The sequence below is a fragment of the Haliaeetus leucocephalus genome, unplaced genomic scaffold, assembly GCF_000737465.1.
Source record: "Haliaeetus leucocephalus isolate CR32 unplaced genomic scaffold, Haliaeetus_leucocephalus-4.0 Scaffold21, whole genome shotgun sequence".
Taxonomy (NCBI): Eukaryota; Metazoa; Chordata; class Aves; order Accipitriformes; family Accipitridae; genus Haliaeetus; species Haliaeetus leucocephalus.
Window position 1 is genome coordinate 1,784,610 of NW_010972457.1, and position 20,907 is coordinate 1,805,516.

Consider the following 20,907-nt stretch of genomic DNA (forward strand, 5'->3'; position numbering starts at 1 on the left):
CTTTCAGTATCCCACATCATTGCTATTTTACAGCTAGGTAAGGCTGAAATGATAAATAAGATAATTTGGGTTAATTTCCTATAATTGTGAATAATTTTGGAATTTGAGTCTCTTCTTCAAAAGTCCCCCAAGGATTTAGAAGTCTACAAAGAGACTGTGTTAAAACCTACAATCAAAAGAAAAATGGAGACCTGCAGGGCAACTCCAGCATCGGGCTGGTCCTCTGGTTTCTTTACGCCAGCAGAAACCAACACATGCCAAAGAGGATGCGCGGCTTGGCATTGCTGACTAATATCAAAAATCATCAGCTGGGTTTTTGCCCTATGGAGAGATGAAAAGCCACCATCCCTCTTCCTTAGGGGAAGGGATGGATAAGCAGGGCAGGTTGCCATGAGGGATGCCGTTTCTGGCCTCCAGCTGCAAGGGGGATACGTGCCGGGAGCACAAGCTGTGGCCCTGAAGGCAGCCCACGTCCCACTGCTCCTGCTGGTTTCCCACGTTGGGGGAGTAAGGATCCCTGCCGCACCACGTCTTGGTTCCTGCCGGGTTTCTGTTGGCAGCGCTGCACTCGTAAATGCTTTTTATCCCTTCCTGAGCCTCTGAAAGGTTGCCAGGCGATGCCCTGACTTAATGTATGGGCGGAAGCAGACACCTGGGAAGTTGCCACCACTAGCCAGTGGGACAGCAACTGCCCAAGCCCGTCACAGAAATGTAAGCAAGAAGGAGCATCCCTTGCATTCCTCTGGGATTTAGGCATCTGACTTCTGCACTGCGAACACATAAACTCCTACTATTGAAAGATTCAGATAATCAGATTTCTTCTAGGACCTAAACTGTCAGGCTGTCTCTTTTCAAAAACGTTGGGGACTTTTCCTTCAAAAGGACACAGCCAGAGGAAGAGACTTTTTAGCTATTAGTTCAATGATTAATTCATCCAGTAAGGGAGAGACCAAAGGAATTTGAAACCAACTTCCTTACCTACCAAGACCACATCTTAAAAATCACGGTTTAGGCTGTTCCCTGTAGCAAACAGTACATTACGCATAGCTTCAGACAGAATCCCTGAAAATAAGCTAGCGTTAAAAACCACTGTATTTTGCTACATCCCTTGCTTTGTTCTTGCGCCCGTTCCAAGCAGCACCACTCAGTTTCCTGCTTTCAATTGTGTATAATTTTACTCATTTAATGCTCTGGACTTAAACTGTCCATGCATATGCCTGCCTCAGGTTGAATTAGATTAGAAAATTTCAGCTGAAGTCTTTGGTTAAGTCTTAAAGAGAAATTTTCTCCCTCTCTTGAGTTAAATAAACAACAGCCATTTTTTTCTGTGGGATTTCTGTTACTTTGCAGTAGGAACCTGAAACGTCTCAGAGCTTAGGTCTTGAATCAGGGATAGTCTTTTACTGTGTCTTAAGAAAATCTTCCCCATTAATATCTCTCTGTTCTCCCAAATCCCTAGATCCATTCAAGGTAGGGCTTCCTCGCTGGCAACAAATGAAGCAAAAATCCAACAGTCTCCCACTACATAATCCTGTATCATCCCTACAACTCATCCAACCTCATCAATACAAAAAGGAAGGAGTCACACGGGAAAAATATTACGGGATAATTTAAAGGTTTGGTTATGGATAAAGTCTTCAAAGCACGTACCCAAAGGGCTCAAACTATGATTTCACAGACGACCTTAATTTTGGAATTTTGTTAACTTCTCAGATTTGAGCTTGCAGCCTTAAGACCATTATTGCAACATCTTTTGAGTGTTATTACATATGCAACAGTCACCCTTTAAGAGTGTTTACCTGCAATAGGAATTATGTGGTGTCACATATATGACAGTCTTTTAAAGATTTACTGTGGAAAACTAAAGCTATATATATAGAATATTAGTTTTGATTACAACTACAATGCTACAAAAGAAATGGATTGCCCCCCCCCCCCCGTAACTTACACACACACACACGATAAAATACATTGGTCTATTTTATGCCTCTTTTCAGGCTGTTTTTAGGCATTTCTGTAACAGGGTGAGCGGCCATTTTCTTATCCCTCAGTTCACATCTTCACATTTACTTAAGCCCAATTAAAGCAATGGAAAATATACGCACGATCCATAAAGACAAACAGTACACTTAATTGGATATGTAACATGACTAAATGAAGGCGGACAAATATTTCCAGTCTTCCATAAGCCTAACAGGAAATCAAACCACTTATTAGTAGGGAGGCATTTTGCACTGTATTTATACAATCAAAGGTACATTTAACAGCTATTAACAACACAGATCCTCATTTGTTACTTGCCTTGTTTACAGGCCTTCAGAATAAGAAAGAAAACAAGATCATATATCATGGCCTTCCAGAAACATTACGACTTCCTTTTATTCACAGTAGTTAAGAGTAAACGGAAAATTCGTTTAACGTAAAACAAAGCAACATAATTCTGCTAATGCCAACCTCTACTTTCACTCTTTTTTAACTGTTCATTGAAGAAAATGCTGAACCCTTTGGGGCACCGAGTGCATGCTACTGGCCAGGGACCTTCCTAATTACTTCTTGCATAGAGACGGGAAATGACCTCTCCAGACAAAATATGAAGAAATACCAAGAAAATCTTGGCCAGGTGATAACAGGAACATAAAACTCTCTCAAGCCACTAAAAGGAAAAGTAATTTTAAAGCATCTCTCTTTCATCCTGCATCAACTAATACATGTCCTAAAATGCCAAGGGCAGTACAACACTCAAAAAGTTGCACCAAGTGAACCTTAGGGAGGTCTGATAAACCTCGCGGCACAGAAACGAAGGCCCGTGTTTATAACTACAAACCACATTTCCAAGTTCATGGTACTCAAAAAGTAAAGGTAAGACCAGCCTTCAGCAATTGCAGAGCAAAGCTTCAAAGCAGTGTATTTTCACAAGCAGGAATATATATTATATTTTGTGCTTATCTGAATGCTTTCTATGCTGAACTGTATTGGCTGACTTGTGCAATTCCAGTAATTCACCTCTGACCTTATGTCAAAATTCAGAAAAGCACTGCATCTCTTGAACTTGGCATCACAAAATAATTTAGTTTGGGAGGGACCTCTGGAGGTCTCAAGTCCAACCCTCTGCTTGCAGCAGGGCTAGTGTCAAAGTTGGAGCAGGGTGCTCGGGGCTTTGCCCAGTCAAGGCTTGGACATCTTCAAAGACAAAGACTCCAGGGTCTCTCTGGGCACCTGCTCTGCTATTTCACCATCTCATTATGAATTTCTTCTCCTGCTGTCCAGGAGGCAGTTTGCTGTCCCAGACTTGTGATCGCAGGCTCTCATCCTTCCGCTTGGCACCTCCATGAAGAGTCTGACTCCATCTTTTCTACAACAACTCATCAGGAAGCTGAAGGCTGCAATTAAATCCCCACTGCACCCAGCATGGTCTTCTCCTGGCTCCACAAGCCCAGCTCCCCCGCTGTCCCAGGCAGCCCCCGACCACCTTGCCCAACCTCCATGGGGCTCTCTGCAGTTTCTCAACAACTACCCTGTGCCAGGGAGCCCAAAACTCAAGGACTCCAAATGCAGTCTCAAAACTACTACCCTGAGCAGCAACATGAGAAACTTGAACTAATGTCTCCCACAATTCCCACAGAATATGAAACATGAGCGAAGTGAGAAAAACCCTCTCGTTCCAGAGATGTGTTCATTACCATTCTGGAGTAAGCACCGAACTGCCACCCTTTTACCTCCAAGGAAATTTCTTGCCCCGATTAGCTTCTTCGAAAGGCCCTGTCCCATATCTCACAGCTCAACACAGCTTCTGATAATTAATTTTCTTCTCTTTAGAAACACCTGCCTTCTGCTACCTTTGGTAGCTCTGCAATGAGTACATTGTTAAATATGTAGAAGACCAGACGGCTATCTTACATAGATATACGGTTTTGGATGTTTTTGTTTTGCACTCCATGACATTGCACTCCTTTTCCTGACTGGATCCCAACCTCAACCTCAGTATAGTTCTGCAGGTGCCTACATTCAAGGCTTGCAGCATAAAACTCACAATTGATCTCGACTGCTGGAAGCTACTTCTACCTGCAGTATCAAGAGTGCTAGCAATGCACATGCACTTTTATTTGCAAGCAGGATTGATTTCTCTGTCCAATAAATTTTGACCCCCCACACTAACTTTCTTCAGATGAGAAGAAGCTGCTTCTGTGTCTGAACTTTTAGTCTACTTTTCCCCAGGAGAACTAAACTCGTTGAAGTTCACATTTTCACTTAGCTTTAGCTACAGATACTTTTTCTGTGATGGTTCTCTAATGTACAAGCCGCAGTGGAGGTGCTTTCAACAAGGAAAATGGCTGACACTACATTCTCAACCACATGCAGTGAATCACCAGTTCCTCCCCTAAAAAAAAAAAACCCCAAAACCACCAAAACCACCACCCCCCCCAACCCAAACCAAATGATCCTCCTTTGATACTGCTCACTGCTTTGGGACCAATCTCAAATACACTAATTATTTAGGAATTCCTAAATCCAAGAAAGGCTATTAAGATGGACAGCGAAAAAGCATCTTGTCTAAGAAAAACAGTTCATAACGCTTCAGGAGATTGAGCGGCAAGTTACTTTTTGTTCATTCTTTTCCTCTTTATTTTTCCTTCAAGAGCACACGTGTCCTACTGATTATGTCTCATTCTTACCTCTAGGAAAAAAAACCACCAAAAAACACAACACCTTCTGGGATAAGCACATGATGTGACCCCAGTTTGCCTGTGTGTTCACTTAAATTTTGACATTACTGTCTTGGAATAAACACTAGGCGAATGGAACAGAAATTAAATTATACTCATCAAAAGCAAAGCACTAAACCACAAACTTAAAATATGAAGGAACACACATACTCAGAAGGAATGGTTCCTTGGTTGATCCTTCTTTTTGTCTGAATGTATCATAAAATAAGTTATGTTTCATTACTGAAAAAACATTTTGGCTTCTTTCATGGTTGCAAAGAAGGGTAATTAAGACTGTCAAGAAAACACATTGAACAGCTGTATATTGTTAACAAAAGCACCATTATATGACTGCTCTGAAAAACGTGGCAATTTAAACATTCACATTTCCTAGAAGTTAGATATTTTTCCAAGCTCCAGTAGATACCAAAAAATGTTTTTTTCTATAAATCTTGATTGTGTATCAGTCATATTTCAAGCCAGCAGGATAGTCCTAGTTTAAGAACACATCTACATACATAAGGAGAAGCGGATGGCAGTATCAAAGCTTCACCAATTGAAAACTGAGTCACTGAAAAAAAAAAAATTAAAGCTACTTTTTAAGCTGGAATTAGCTGAAATTTTCTTAGACTGCAGGTATGCCTGAAAACCAAATAAAGACAGAGTAATCCTTCCAGGCTGTACTGAAAAGGACCATTAAGGAATACTTACTCATCGAAGATCAGGTCTGGAGCAAAATAGAGGAACTGGCTGTTTGTATGTTTGTACGATCTCCAACTCAAGGCAAACGATGACAGACACATCCATGAATACTGAATTAAAGTAATTTGGTCCTCGAGAGGCAAGTTTCTAAATCCTAGAGATCAAACCAGAAAATACCCATAAACTACACTGGGCTTTAGAAGCACTGGTGAAACCAGCACTGAATACATTGCTCATTATTTTTCTAGTATTAATGAACAAGAGCAGCACTCCCACAAAACATACTTCCGAAAAAACAAAACCCGTAATTTTTCATTCCAGTGACAAAACATGTTTTCTTCTTAGGAGGCTATTATTCAAAATGAAAGCTTTTTAAATATTGATCACAAACATTACATAAATGAAAAACCCCAACAATCTTCTCTCAGATGTTCACCTCACACCCCCCTGTGAGGGTTTTCAACACGGCCCACAGATTAAAGATGCAATTTTTCAAGCAAATAGTTCATTAAGCTAGAAGAAACAGTAAAGAGAAATGCCACCAAATACGTTGAGGTCTTACCTGGAAGTATCTTTGCCCACTTCACCACCTGTATCATCTGCTTGCCGGCCAGGCGGTTTAAGGTGGAAAGCAGGTACTCTGCTGTGTCTGGCTTCGAACTGTCGTATCCTGCATACACGATCTCTGGTTCAATGTTTTCAAGGATCTTAACAGGAGAGGGAGTAAGTGCTGGTGAGATAGCAGACATGTGGGGGACAAGTGCTGTGTTTACAGAGGGCTCGTTCAAGGGCGCGATGTACGTCGTCCCTTCCTCGGGGCTCTGGGGTGGTGGCTGCTGCCGCTGCTGTGGCTGCTCCTCGTGCATCCCTTTCAATTTCCCCAACTTTTTGGACTTCCGGGCTGTGAAGATGAGCAGCACAAGAACCAAGTCAGTACAGAAAGCCAGTGTAACCCCAGCTTTAGAGAAAATGGAAGCAGAAGTATCATCTCAAAGTTCTGAAGTGAAACAAGTGCAGGACCTTAGGAAATAGCTCACTGCCTGCAGCACTGTTACACTGGAAAAAGGACCAAAAGACACATATAAGCTCATTTTCATTGCTTTACTGGATGTTTTTGGAAGTGACAGAACGTCCAGTATCTGTCTCCATACAGACATGCATAAAACATCCTAGTTACTGTGGTTGGTGCAGATTAAACATTTCAGAAGTTTAATTGTTTTGTAGCTTAAATTAATCGCTTATCACCTAACAAGTCTGCAATTCGGGTTCTCCATTGCATTTGGTCATCAAAAGACATTTCCTTGGCAATGCCTAAAATTAGCAGACCCGGAGCCCTCCCAAGCTTTTGAGTACTAGTGCCCACCCTGGCTGCACCTAAACTTGAAATGCAGTGAATCCATTTTGAACAGCCTAAGCTAGTCAAATTCCTTTGCTTTTGCTGCTTTGATACTTCCGTAAGAGCTTCATCCCCATCTCTTGAGTAGTTTTGAAATAATGCTCAAAATATTTACCCCGTTAAAGAAAAAACACTGAGCCTTGTGTTACACCTTTCTCACTGCTATCAACATTCCTCTAATGATTTACCTTCCCTTTTCTTTTCCTTTTCTTTTTTTCTTTAATGCTACCCTCCCTACTTTACTAAGTATTCTTAGAAGACAGCAAAGCTAGTGTGCTTCCGCTCTTTGCAGAGATGCCAGCCATTCTCTGTGGGTTGTCTTCCCAACTTTGCCATGTGAAGCACAGATATGTAAGCAGGCAGAAAGCCCTGCTCCTGCCCCAGCAAAATAATCTTGTAGCATGAGGAAAGAATGGGAAATAAAAAGCAAGACAACTAAGTTAAACACGCACACAAAAACAAACCAAAAGCTGATCACTCCCCTTTTTGTGATAGGAAAACATAAGTAAAATAATCTTTAACATCAATAAATGATGAACTAAATTTAAATGTTCACAGCTCTTTCAGAGTAACTTCTCTCAAATATATATAGTCTTTCTTACCTATCTGTACACAGCTAAAACCCTTGTCTGGACTTTTTATCTTCCCGTCTCGATTATTGCAACATCCCTTTTATTGGCATCAGTAAATACAAGTCTATCTCACTCCTGCTTAGAATACTACTGCAAACACCCTTCTTTGTCCATGCCCTGTCCCGAGCCTATCTCCTCGAGTGTCTTCCCCTGTCACCAATTCCCCTCCTTATTTTTCCATAAATATAGTGTCTTTTCTGCAGTTTCAGGATCCTTTGTGGCCAACTTCCACCCACCCCTCCTCTCTTCTCCATTATCAAAATGTTCACTTCCATTCCAGCTCAGCACGCCATGCTACTGCCTCCTTGGAAATCTTCAAAGCTTGCTCTATGCGCTTCTTCCTACTCCTCTTATTATGCTGCAGAAATCTCCCCACAAAGATCCACAGAACTACCTCATTACTCTTCTACAAACTCCTCAAACCCGATGTTTTTAGAAAACCCTCCTCAACAGTAGAGCTGCTGTTGCCCTGAGACCATCGCTGGCAAACAGCAGCCATTCGTGTTTTACCGTTTCCTTGAAACTGGGGCTGCCTGCCCAGAGCCAGCGGCTGCGACTCAGCTCGTAGTGCCTGCGAGGCAGGATACAGACGCCCAGGGTCCAGGACAATGCACGCCCAAGTGCAACAATAGCCTGTTGTTTTCAACACTTCCTTGCTGGGACAGTACCTTGAACTCTGAGGAGCTGGCTCATCCCAAGATCCAAAAGAAAAGCTTATTTGTTAGGGTAAACATGGGACATCATTGCTATAGAAAACAGCGGTGTTACCACTCATACGCAAGATCTTGAAGGTGCTCAAACAGCTGCTCCTTGACTACCATTTTCAAAACCTGAATACAATTCATTACTACTGCAGCATGTACTGCACCGAGCAGTAAGTGCAAAATCGGAACAGCAGTTGGATCTTCCTGGCTGATTTCAGCATCAGTGTTGCTCTACAGAGAACTTCAGAGATCTTTGTGTAACTTTCATCACTTTTCCTTCAGAGAGCTGGACATCATTTCATTAATTCACCTACAGCACGTACGTCTGCTTTCAACAATTTTCTTAATTTCTTTATGCCTGCCAACATCCAGACCAAGTGAGGCGGGTTGAATTTTTTAATAAAAGGATTAGATATGCAAATAAAAATGTGCCAGTCCTAATAAAATTTAGTTTAAAAATCTGTTGTTCAACTATGCACATATACTTAACAAAAACTTCTTAATTACCTGAAGCATTAGCACAGATTACATAGGGAAACACAGGAACTGCTGTCATTTGAAGTTATAAGGAAGAGGTGAGACAAGTATCTGTCAGGAAAGGTTTCACTGCAACTGATTCTGTCTCAAGAGACAGGACAGACAAGACGACCCTTAGAAAAGTCCCTTCCAACCCTACTTCTTACTTTTCTATTACAAAACTCTTAAAAAAAGCTCATTCAAACAACAAAGCACAACTGAAGGATTTTTCATCCTCCAGTGCATCAAGTTACACGGATGCTGACATCTGTTCTTCAAGATGCAATTTCCATTCCTAGTACCCAAAAAGCCATTTTACAAAGCAGCAGCTGATCAGGCATTTTGTTAGACAAGCTTTTTACTCAATCTGCAAAATAAAATAGAGGGAGTTACAGGCAAAGCAGATAACTCTGATAAATTTAATTCTGAAAAGTAAGGGGAAATGCTGTTGTTCCCCATTTGGTGCAGTCGCACCTCCATGACGATGTCCTGGTGAAATCACTGTGAGCATTAAATATGGTTTGCATTTATCTTAGAGCAGCAAAGCTGAACTTACACATTTTTCAACAAAGTAAATCCCCAAAGCAAAGCAAGGATGGCCAAGTTCAGCAGAATACCTGATGATGAGTTAACAGAGCTACTGGCCAAGGAAAAGAGAGTTTAAAAATAAGCCTGAAGGAGTGGATGGGGATTAGTGTTTGCTGTTATTATGAAGTTTTATCAGGCACTATTTTTTTTTCTGTTATCAAAACAGGACTAAAAATAAAGAACTTTACATATCTTTCATGTTTGCAAAGGCAAAAAAAATGCATTCTCACCATAAGCACACCAGAGTAAGAAATGTATTGGTTTACCAACTCCATCAAGTATCTAGCAACACAGATAACTGATTACGTATTTATTAATACATAATTTTGTATGTTCTATTCTTTAAGAGTTTTTCATTAAAAGAAAAAAGAAACAACAATCTTCCCTGTATAATACTGGCATAAAAACGTGTTTTAGTTTCATTTTCTTCCATTATAATGCCTTTAAAATAAAGCTGAGAAAAACATTACTGCTTGACAGTCATGTTTACAGTGAAGAAAACTGTATTTTTCATTTGGCTTCACGCCAGTGCTGTAGCTCAACTGGTTTGGTAACTCCCACAGAAACCAACAACTAAAGATTAAATACAAACTCTGAGCAGTACATACTCCAAGTCGGTCTTTTGAAGCTGTTTTTCGCATTTGCTCTCAAACTCCAATACCAACTATAGAAACGACAAAGCCACCTCTGAATTGGTGGGTAAAAGCCATGCTCATCAGGACCGCCACGTGGAAATGTTCAAGGAGTCATAGGCTCTCCATTCCGACAGGGGATGGGGCATGCATGGGGCGTTTCACGTGGCAAAGCTGAAGTCTGAAGCCTATCTGGGGTTAGGACAAGACTTCATCCAAATGGCTGTACAGGCAGTGACTGCATATTCTCTCCAATGGCAGGAATTCTTGCCCCTCCTGTTAAGCGTTATTGCAGCCAGGATATTTTATTATAATCCTTGTATTGTTAAATCATCTGAGATAGAGTAATAGTTGAAGAAAAACAAACAGTAGTGAAAGAACCACTGCAGATATACCTGAGGTTAACACCTCAGATTTCTGACATGACTTTTGTTGAATAAGTATTTTAGAAGACGTTGTACATTGCAATAAAAATAATGAAAAAGAACGTGATGCAACTGGAAAGTCACGTAAAGTTGGAATTTAAAAAGGCATGTCCAACAGACCTCCTCTGTAGCTCTAACAATAAATTACAGTATAACAGAGGAATAAATAAGCTACAAGTCGGACCACAAATAGCAGTCCCTGTTCCTCTGGAACCAACAGGCAAAGTTTTACTTTTACCTTTTAATTTGATTTAATTTGAGCAGGCCTGTATCCAACATGTTCAAAGAAAAGCCTGCAAATTTTGCAAAGCCACACGTTGTTCCACGTGCTTGGAAGAGGAGAGCAGCTCGCAAACACCAGCTTGGTTGTTTAACACCCTCAATGCCAGTCCCACCTGGCTAGAAAGGGACGATGCTATTGCTGCAGAGGCATTGAGGAAAGCTGAGATGCCATATTAAAACCGGTTTAGCAAAGTCTTGAGCACTGTTAAGACTGTAAGGCAAATTAATATCTTTCCACCCTTACTACAGCCTCAGCCTTATGATCTAGCAAAAAGATGGGACATAATCATTTGAAAACAGCTATTGGCAGGAGACTGGCATGAATTTGGATTTGGACAACCGATTCCTTAGTATTGACCCTTCATCTGTAAGGCTCCTGTCACAAAGCTGAAACAGGGAGGCCCTGCAATTTCAGGATCAGGAGTTTTCGTGCCATGTGTAAAACACTGAAGAGGCTTCTGGTCATCTGCAACAGTGAATGCCACTCTAGGTCAAGTAACAGGACATTAACTGGACGTGACTCTATTGTAAATTGTTTTCTGAATACAAATTAATGTGAACATCAGCTACAAATCTATGGAATTCCCCATTTTTAAAGGTTAAGTTTGAGGGTTTAGGGTAGTTAGGAGACAGTTAAGCTACTACACGCCTTTTTTAAAAATACCATAGTAAACTTACACATGCTATACAAGTTGGGTCTAGAGGGGGCTAATCCATGCTCCCTTTGTCCCCAGGGAATATACACAACTTAAGTTATGGACTCCACACAGCCACACATCTGATAACTGATAACTATTTTTCATAGGCTCAAAATTAAAAATTTTCATCAGCATTATTGTTAAAAAAATGGGATCAAAAAATGCCAAAGAACAAAATGCTATCAATAGTGATAAAAAAACCCATAAATATTATGATTTAACTCAGCAGTTTTATAACAGAGTAATATCTTGTTCGCAGAATTGTACCAGTGTTGAAATTTAGGAAATGAACAATCTAAAATGCTCTGCAAATTCATGCTGACATCCAGTGCTCTAAAGCGAAATCTGAAGTTTAGAAAATTACCCATAGTTCTATGTAGAGTGAATTACAAGACTTCCAATGATAAGCCCCTGTAATCAGATTTTTTAAAAAAATAGGATATTCGGTGCCTGTCTTGCTGCCTATCAAAACCCAGTTATTATCTGCATAGCTAAAGACATGATACAGATGACTAAGAGCTTTATTTATCACGTATGTAAAGCTCTGCCAGAGCCAGGACCAAACTGATCCTGACCCATCAGATCTTTATTCTATCCATGTTGCAGAACATACTTGAATCAGTAAGTGATATCAAAAGCACATTATAATAACATGTGGTACCTCTAGTGTAAAGCAGAGAACATCAGCAGAAGGAAAGGGGAAACCGAAATGGACACAGCACAGAACACAGAAAGCAACGGAGGTTTAAAAAAGAGGTAAAGGAGAAGAAGAGAAAGTGGCGATTTGAGAAAATACATGTAAAAAACAGAGGGGGGGGGGAATCATGATATGCACTTCACACAAGGTATAATTTGGGATTATTCTAAAGTATGTACAGTACTACCAGTGATCTAGGCAGTCTGAGAGTTGACAATATGCTGCAAAACATACTCCAACCACCTTTAACTGTGCCGGCTCTGTACGCAACGCCAGTGTACACCTGCATTTCAAATACTTGAGCTCCTCCATCCATGTCCCAACCTCACTGCTCGAGCCCTGCATCTGAGCTGCAACGACCACCTCCTTCCCAACCTCAGCAGCCGTCAGCTTTCTCCCTTCCACCCCACACCAAATGCTTGACGGCTTTCCTGCACACCCCTCCACTGCTGCCTGCCTCTCCTCCCCAAAAGCAGCCTACAGCACCTTGCTGCACCAGTCACCAAAGGATCAAGCTTCATATTCTCCCCTTGCGGCAGCCCTAACAGCCTTTCGGTAGACTCTCCTCGGAGCCCTCACCAAGCATACACACTTTGTTGCTTGCTTACACCTTTGTATAGATAAATGTTCCATCAAAATGCCACTTTTTCCTCCTCTGAATCTTTTCATCATGTTTGCCTGGTGCCTTTGCTTCACTTACTTCAGTGAGCTGACATCTGTTCTCATTAGCTATTTTACTGCTACCACAAATAGTGTTTCCCTTCCCCCAAATCTGTTGTATCTTGACATATATGAAAATTTTGAGCTATCTTGGTACAGACATTTTTTCACTTAAGTGTCTAGCACAATGGGTATGAGATTTTGCTGAGAAATTTCTAGATAATAATACAGACTTTTTATATATATACACACACATATGCACGCAAATGCATGGAATAAAGTGAAAAGCAGTAATGCAAACGAGATCTTACAGCATCATCCCATTTGCTCTACAAAGTGCATTCAGGCATGCACCCTTTATTCTTCAGGAAACAAAGAAGGGGACAATGAAGACAGGACCCTAAAGCTTCCATAAACCAACTACCCTCTTTGGGAAGCAAACCACTACTTTTCAGGTAGAGCTGTGGTAGATGAAGAACCTCTAAATGTGACCCGAAGTGTTGTCCCATGCGTAAGAGGAAGGGCCAGGTACAAATCCAGGAGACACGCGGACAAGTGGATGAGTCACTGGTTTGACTGGACAGACCAAGGGGAGAAAGGAAATGAAAAGCAACTACTGAGGCAGGGACAAGTTGTACAGGGACTTAAAAGGAGAGATAAAGATTACTTTGTCATTTAAGACACACTACCAAGAAGACTTTGCTCTTGCAAAGCAGTGGCCTTTCAAGGGTGATTTCTGCAGTGGCATTTGGGATATGCTGAAGAGACCAAGTCGTTTGTCTGAATATACAAAGAAAGGAAGACTGCAGGTGGTGAGGAAGAAAATAAAGGTCCTGCCTCCACATAGCAAAATAAATTTTAAAATCTGTTTCTGACAGCTGTGACACAGAGTAGATAGAAAGTGATAGAAAACAGTAGCACTTGCCATGAGCCTGAGGAATCAGTATAGCTTAATTAACAACACAATGAAAATTTCCTCATTTCTTATCCTCCACCAGCAGAAGCAAGCTTTTATTGGAGAATAAGCTCAAAGACAATGACTGAATTCAGTAGAATGAAATGGTAGGCATAACTGAAATAATGACATAGTTTGGCATTGCCAACATCATTCACAACTGCTTAGTAATTAATAAGTAACACTTCAATGTGACAGGATTGGACAGCTTAAAGACAAGGAATAAACCTGCATGAAGTCTGATCTATGGGTATGTCACATTTTATTTGCCTTCGGTCAGCCCTGCAAAGATCCAGGCACATCCATAAATGTAATTCTTGTTCTTGGTTCACATTCAGTATACCAAAAAGAGAGGTACAGCACAGATGAAAGAAAGAGCTTCTAACACACATTTTAATCTACGTAACTGTACACTATTTTCATTGTGTTCATTTAAACATATTTTGGTTCTTTTTTCTAGTTGGATTTAAACTACTGATAAAACTGACTGTAACTACGTAAATATTTCCTGCTTATTACTTTGCTTACTTATACAATAATTTCAGAAGTGTTTGCATTTTGTTCTGTTTGGAACAGATTCTAATATACAATGCAGTGCAATGCTGCTCCAGTACAGCATTGTAAAGCACAGAAACAATACGAGTGAAGCAGTTTATCCTCTTGCTTTGAGCAGGATCAACTATACTTTGCCCAAACCAGTATGTTATTAATCTCCAATAAAGGGAATTCCGCAATATCCCCCATCTTCCTCCAACATCTATGCACTCAGTTTTCCCCAACATCTCTGATATCACATCATTTTTTCTGCAGTAAAGTTGATTTCTCTTCATCATTCCCCCAGTGGCCATAAAGAACAACTTATAATTCCTGTCCCCTCTTTTACAACACTTTTTGTATTGAAAGACTGGTATCATGGCCTTCTTAATATGTTTCTCTCTTCTACACTAAAATAAATTGAGTTTCTTCAACTCTTCCTTACAGATTTATGTTTTTTTTCTAAGCTTCTTATTATCCTTGTTCTTCCTTGGGCGGTCTGTAGTCTGTATACACCTTTCTTCAGGCACATGATATGAAATTTCAGAAAGGAAGATTCAGTTTAGATGTTAAGGAAACCTTTCTAAATGTAAGGGTCTGTGAAAAACTGGAACAGGTTATTAACGGACACAGCAGAGACTTCTACACTGGAGATCTTCAAGAAGAGATGAGAGACGTGTCCAGCAGGAAGGACACAGGTACCGCTAATCCTACCAACTGGCACAGGAACATAGGTGACAATTTCATAAGGTTGCCCCATCCCCACCACCCTGACCAGCAGTGCTGAAAACCAGACACAATCATCAGGCACACACTTGCCAGCTCTGACGAGAACAGAATAATACTTCAGTATCAAACAAGACTTGCCTGTTTTTACAACAATTTTACATCGCTGACTCTAAATTTAAACATACAAGCATCATGCAACCATGCCTCTTTCTTCACTGCAGTCTCTAAACAGCTGCTCTCGGGTATTTCGTTCCTGCACACCTCAACTTGCACTTCTCGACATAACCCTCTGCACTTTACTGAAAAAGCCATCGTGTTGGTTTCAGACACTCAAACTGAAGATGCTTTTGAATTCTGATTCTGGCCAGAGGAGAATTTCCAAATCTGTAGATTTACGTATTTATTCTCTATGTTGTTATGCAAGTAATTAGCAAAATTGTAGACCAAGAACTGACCCTCAACAGGACCCTACTTCAGATGCCCTTCCAGTGCAACAGCAAACCACTCACAGCTACTTTTGCAGAATGCTATTTCAAGTAATTACACACCACTTAATGAGAAATCTTATCACATTGTAATGATAATTCTGCATTTCCTCCTGATTATACTTATGGCTAGAGACATTGAGCAGTGAAATACACCTACTGGGAGGTGGCACCTCATGACAGCGCTTGCACACATCTCATGGAACAGACAGGGTTCCTCTGCTGTGCGCTGGCTTTTGCATGCAGGATTCAGGAACGTGTATCCATAGCCACAGAGATCTGCTTGCAGGGATGGCCTTTGTTGCACCGATAGAAGAAGCAGCCTTGCAAAGACGGCACAGAAGCCATCACAGTTGCCTCAGAAAAACTAAGGTGAAAGCCCAGATCAAATCTTGCATATTTTGAGATCTCGCTCAGTAATGAAGCTCAGGTTACTTACTCGCCTGATGAACGGGACAGTGATGTCCACAGCAGTCAAGAAGGGAAGGCACTGGGGAAGGTTTGGGTAAGACAGAGGGAATTAATCCCTTTTTTAGCCATGCCAAGCTTCAGGCTACACATTTGTGAAGAGATAGAGGACAAAAGTGACAAAAGAAAGCTGAGTTCCAAAGTGCATTTTACAGGAATATTTAGGTTGTCAGGGAAAATGTCTAACACATTTGCTTGTTTCTCAGCAATCCTCAAAGTGATAATTAATTGAAAAATAACAGTTTCATAGGGGTACTCCTCCCCGTGTGGGAACAACTTTTACCAAATGCCAATTAGTGGTTTCCTGTTAAAATCAAATCAAGCTGGTTTTGATAAACCTTTTTAATGAGAAATGGCTAAAGTATGAAAATTTCCCCCACATATATTTCATATAAAATCCCAAACTGACATAATACAGTCTCACAGCTAACATTTTTGGTATATAAAACTGCCTCTTGTACTTCTTCATTAATTTCAAAAGAAATGTATTTACTAAATATTTAAATCATCCAATAAACAAAGCTTTAAAACAGCTTACAAAAGAAAATTATAATGTTGATGAAAGCCAATCTCAATCAGTCCTCTTCAGATGGTCCCAAAACTCATATTTTACTGATTATTTATTCATTCTTCAAAAGTATGGCAAATTCAATGATTTTTGAGCTAAGCGTTGTCTACTAAATGCATCAGTAGTTTTGACTATTCATCAAATAGATTCAAAGACTAGCAGTAAAATACCAACAATGAATGTGACCATTAGGTCAGCTACAGTTCCAGTATTTGTCACCTACAACTCTAAGACACCTGCAGTAATGAAACATCAGTAGCTTGAACTGCTAGCATCAGTAATACTTTGGTTAAAAACAAAGTTAGGGAAACTTTGCAGAACAGATTTTGAAATCTTCCACTGTACCAGACTGAATGCTCTTGGCTATGATCACTGGTCTCTGCCTTGTGCCAAGCGACAACCTTCCTCCCAAGACACCCATTCCCGTCCAACCTTCTGCAGGCGTTCCTCATCCAAGTCTTCTCTCTTGCTTTTATTTGGGTTGATACCCAATGCTAAGTCTGTTCATGATTTATGTGCCCTTCATCCTGATCATAACACTAAGCTACCTTGATTGCCCCGATGCAGTCCTGTAGACATTTACGGCGTGTGAAATTTCCTCTTTGTATTTACATTAGAGACACAGGTACTCAACCAGCTTTTCAGAGTTTTTTCAAAAGCGTCAATAAGCAAACTCTGCCATAGCACCTCTCATCCCGAATCTTGAGTGCTGATGCTTCCACTCCATGCTAAAGAGTGTGCCATGCTTTAAACGCCTCATTTTTGTTCTTGCACTGCTATTACTGGAATTCAGCTTGGTAAGTGCTGCACTTTGTTGTCTTTCTGGTTATGTCATAACGCACCACATCCCCACTTGTATTCTTCCCAAGTAACAAAAATTTTGAGATTCATCTCCTCACCTGTATGACTTCCATATCTGCAGTTTTTATCAACTCAGATTTCTCTCAAATGATCTTATTTCTAAATACATTCAATGCTGCTGGTCTGTCCCTCATCTTCTAGAAATCACCTACTCTGCTTCCCAGCACAGCAACGCTATCTGTGAAATACAAGCTGGCTGTTTATCTTCTGCAGTTGTCTCAGCCATATTTTTCACCATCCAGTTCATGATTAGTCATTAAAAAAAACCCAAATATATAATCATGTTAATCTCCTGCTTTAATAAATCACGCTGAACGTTAGCGAAACACCCTGTATGTGATATTAACCACCTTTCCAGGGAAAATGCAACTCTGCGATATTACCCACATGTATGATCTGAATCATGAAACCAAGTATCTCTTTGCGACTGACAGCGTGGCACATTTCTAAATTCTCCTGAAGTTGAAGAAGTTGTGTATGAAATGCCAGTAATGACTAAAATTGACACATGCCTCTCTAGAAGATTTCTAAATGACATGCCTGAATGTGCCTGGTCCATGTGCAGATAGACCAAGAAGCCACATGTAAGTTTCCTTAGCATTTTCTTTCCAGTATGACAACTGCATGGTTTTGAGGGCAGGAGAGTTGCCCCACATCAGTATCTTCTCTATTCCCTACTGACAAATTCCCTTACTGTCCCTTCGGGGTAGCCTGGTCTTGCAAGCTCAGATTCTACAGTCTTCCCCCTCTTGCACCTTCTGCGGGGAAGATGATTTCCGTTACTAAAACGTTACAGCACTGGAGGAAATGGGAAAACTGATGGCAGAGAACCACAAAAGTACACAAATCACCAGCACCAATTTGCAGGAAAATGTGTGATACTGGGTCGCTCAGGAACGCTTCAACCGGTGCCTTCATCTTGCCTTCCTTTTTGTTAAATACCGCCTTTTTGCCTGTTGTGTATTTCTAAGGTTTAAATGTGTTCCAACGTTTCCTTCATAACCTGCTGTGGATTGTTCCTTCTACTAACATCAAACTCCAAAGTCTGCTTTTTGAGCCAGGTATCCTTACCACGTCTCACTCTTATTTTAGCAAAACACAGATACTAAAAATGGAAAGGCATGCACTTGGGAATTGGTGGGGGGGAAAAGCAGCAAACAAGATTCAAAACAAAATACAAGTTACTTAGGTAATTCTGAAGCAAAGTACATATGAGAGGACAAATGGAAAGAACAACAGATTCACATGCTAAGGCACAATCTGTGACTGAATAAATTTTCCTTGTGACATTACTGGAGTAAACCACAGCTCTAGAATCAATTTAAAGCCTGTTAAGCGTCAAAGTAGCAGACAATCAAAAAAGCAACACAATGTCAGAAGAAAGAGCACATGACTTGCATAGTCTTAGCATCACTGCTTCTTCAAAACTTACTGTCACATAGAGGACAGAGATACAGAATAGCTCATTCAGTGAAGATCAGTGATGTCAAAATTTAAAAAGTCTTTTTGTACACAGAAGTAACATTTTCGCATTGTTTTTTTTATTTGCGCACAAATTATCTAGCTTAACTCCACTTACCTAACGTTAATCACAGTCTGGAAGAGACCTGGGACAGTTGCACAATCCATCCTCTTGCTCAGACCAGAGCCAACTGTACCCTCATCACTTCTGAAAAATGGTTGTCTTACCTGATCTTTAAGATGCCCAATGACAGACTCCACATCTTCCCCAGACCATCTACTTAGTGCTTCCCTGGCCTTACAGAAACAGATACTTTTCCATTTCCTCACTTGCACCTTCCTTGCTGCTCATTACTTCTTGTCCTGCTTCTCACAGACACAGAAAGCAGAACATCTCCTTTTTCTCTTTACCAACACTTGTTGCTAAAGCAACACTTGTTGCGCCTCTCTTCAGCTTTCCCGCTAGCCTTTTCTTTTTGGCAAATAATTCAATCTGTCCCCACCAGTCAAGTTTTAAAGACTGCTGATCACTCTCATTGCGCTACTCCAGGCTCTTCCAGATTGCTCCACAGCAAACTTGCAGGCAACTAATGAGGGTTTTAACAAAAAACACTATTCAGCATAGTGAGCCCACCATACTTTGGCCAAGGTTGTGTCAGGCATTAGAAGTTAAATATTCACGCCCTCTTACTCAGGTGGAAACTCTCTGAAGCAATGGCTCAGCGGAAACTAAAAAGGACAAGTTCCTCCTGCTCCTACAGCTTCTCACAGCGATGGGGAAGTGAGTAATGGAAACGCACCACCACAGACCACAGCAGGAGGTTTCAGAAGGGCTCTGGCGATAACCAGCAGCTCTGGAAAGAGGAACAGGAGACACAGGCGTGCTTTCATAGCAGGGACTACACTTTTACTGTGGGGAAGAGTAAAAAGGATATGGACTTAGAGCACTGTGGAAGGAAGCACGATAGTTTGGTGATTCAGGAAAAAAAACAAAACATCACCAAAAGCTGCACATAACGAATTTCGGAAATGCTGAAGCACTCTGGTCTGCTCCAGTGTGACAAGAAAGCCATGAACAGAGGTGTTACGGGCTTGCTTGCTTTTACGCATCTGTATGAGCAACAAAGATAAACAGCAATTCATTTCAGGATCCTCAGGAAAATAGATTGTTAAATTTAAACTCCCTACAAGACAGAGAAATAGTGTACTAGGGCACAGGGGAAAAAGGGGGGTCAGCCTCGGTCCTGGGGAGTCAAGAGGCCACAAACATCATCTACCCTGGGAGCATTCTGGAGGTGAAAGCTGGAGCCCTGACAACAGACAGAAAAGCTTGAAAGCTCATGGGCACTGCACAGGGGATCCATGCAAGCCAGCCAGTGAATGCCAGAAGGCGTCCAAGCAAGAGCCACTGCTGTGCTTCAGTCGTGTCGCCTAACAACAGCACAACAGTGGGAGATTTTTTTGCACCTGTTCTGGAAGGACCTAAGAAAGCTGTGATTTCCCCTCTCCGTTTTGTGTTTTGAACCAAAGCAAGTCAGCACGTATAGAATATGAACTGCTCAGGAAAGAGCAACCTCTGAACCTGTGCAGCGAGTGCTGTATACTGCTGAAATCAGACAAAACCCCATAGAGCCTGCATGTACAGTGCCGCCACGTGACACGAGGCAGGCTGGGACATGTACTCTCAGCAGGAGCCCAGAAAAGTTGCAGCTCCTTTGCGAGGCCAGCAACCAAGGGCGTTATGCCGTGAATGGTACGATGGAGTGTCCAGCAGATAAACCAGGGAAGTTTGGAGTTCAGCAGACCTGTGCCAAAAGCCTGAAAGGCTGTTCCTGGAGGAAAGACAAATGTGGATGGCAGCTGGGCGCTCGTCAGAAGACTGAGCTGAAACCAGCAAAATGTGAAAAAACAAATGAGTACTGAGAACATGAACCTGATCAGGAGTTTGATCAAGGATTGCTGAATGCGAGCTGTGTGCTTTCAAAGGACTCTTGCAGTGCGTCATCCTGAGCTGCCTTCACATATGAAATAAAATCATCAGCAAAATGCGAAGCAGGACACGATTTCAATACCATTTTTTCATTGATGCCTGAGAGATTACTTTGATGTTACCACCCCTCTTCAAAATTTTGCATTTTTAATCATCATCATTCCCAAATAGTTTCTTAATAGTTGTGGCAACTGACTGTTCTGATAGCTATCTTCAATATT

General features: G+C 41.1%; 1 protein-coding gene across 2 annotated transcripts in view; it reads right to left on the reverse strand.

The window, feature by feature from the left end:
- The window catches only part of NR3C2 (nuclear receptor subfamily 3, group C, member 2), a 213,564-nt gene that overhangs the window by 33,049 nt on the left and 159,608 nt on the right, over window positions 1-20,907 (reverse strand). Inside the window, exons 4-5 of one of the 2 annotated variants that reach the window (XM_010576127.1) lie at window positions 5,968-6,306; window positions 5,415-5,559 (exon numbers count right to left, since the gene is read on the reverse strand). In XM_010576127.1, the coding sequence (XP_010574429.1) occupies window positions 5,415-5,559; window positions 5,968-6,306 (484 nt within the window). The remainder of the gene's footprint in view (window positions 1-5,414; window positions 5,560-5,967; window positions 6,307-20,907) is intronic. The other variant, XM_010576136.1, reaches the window with a different exon arrangement.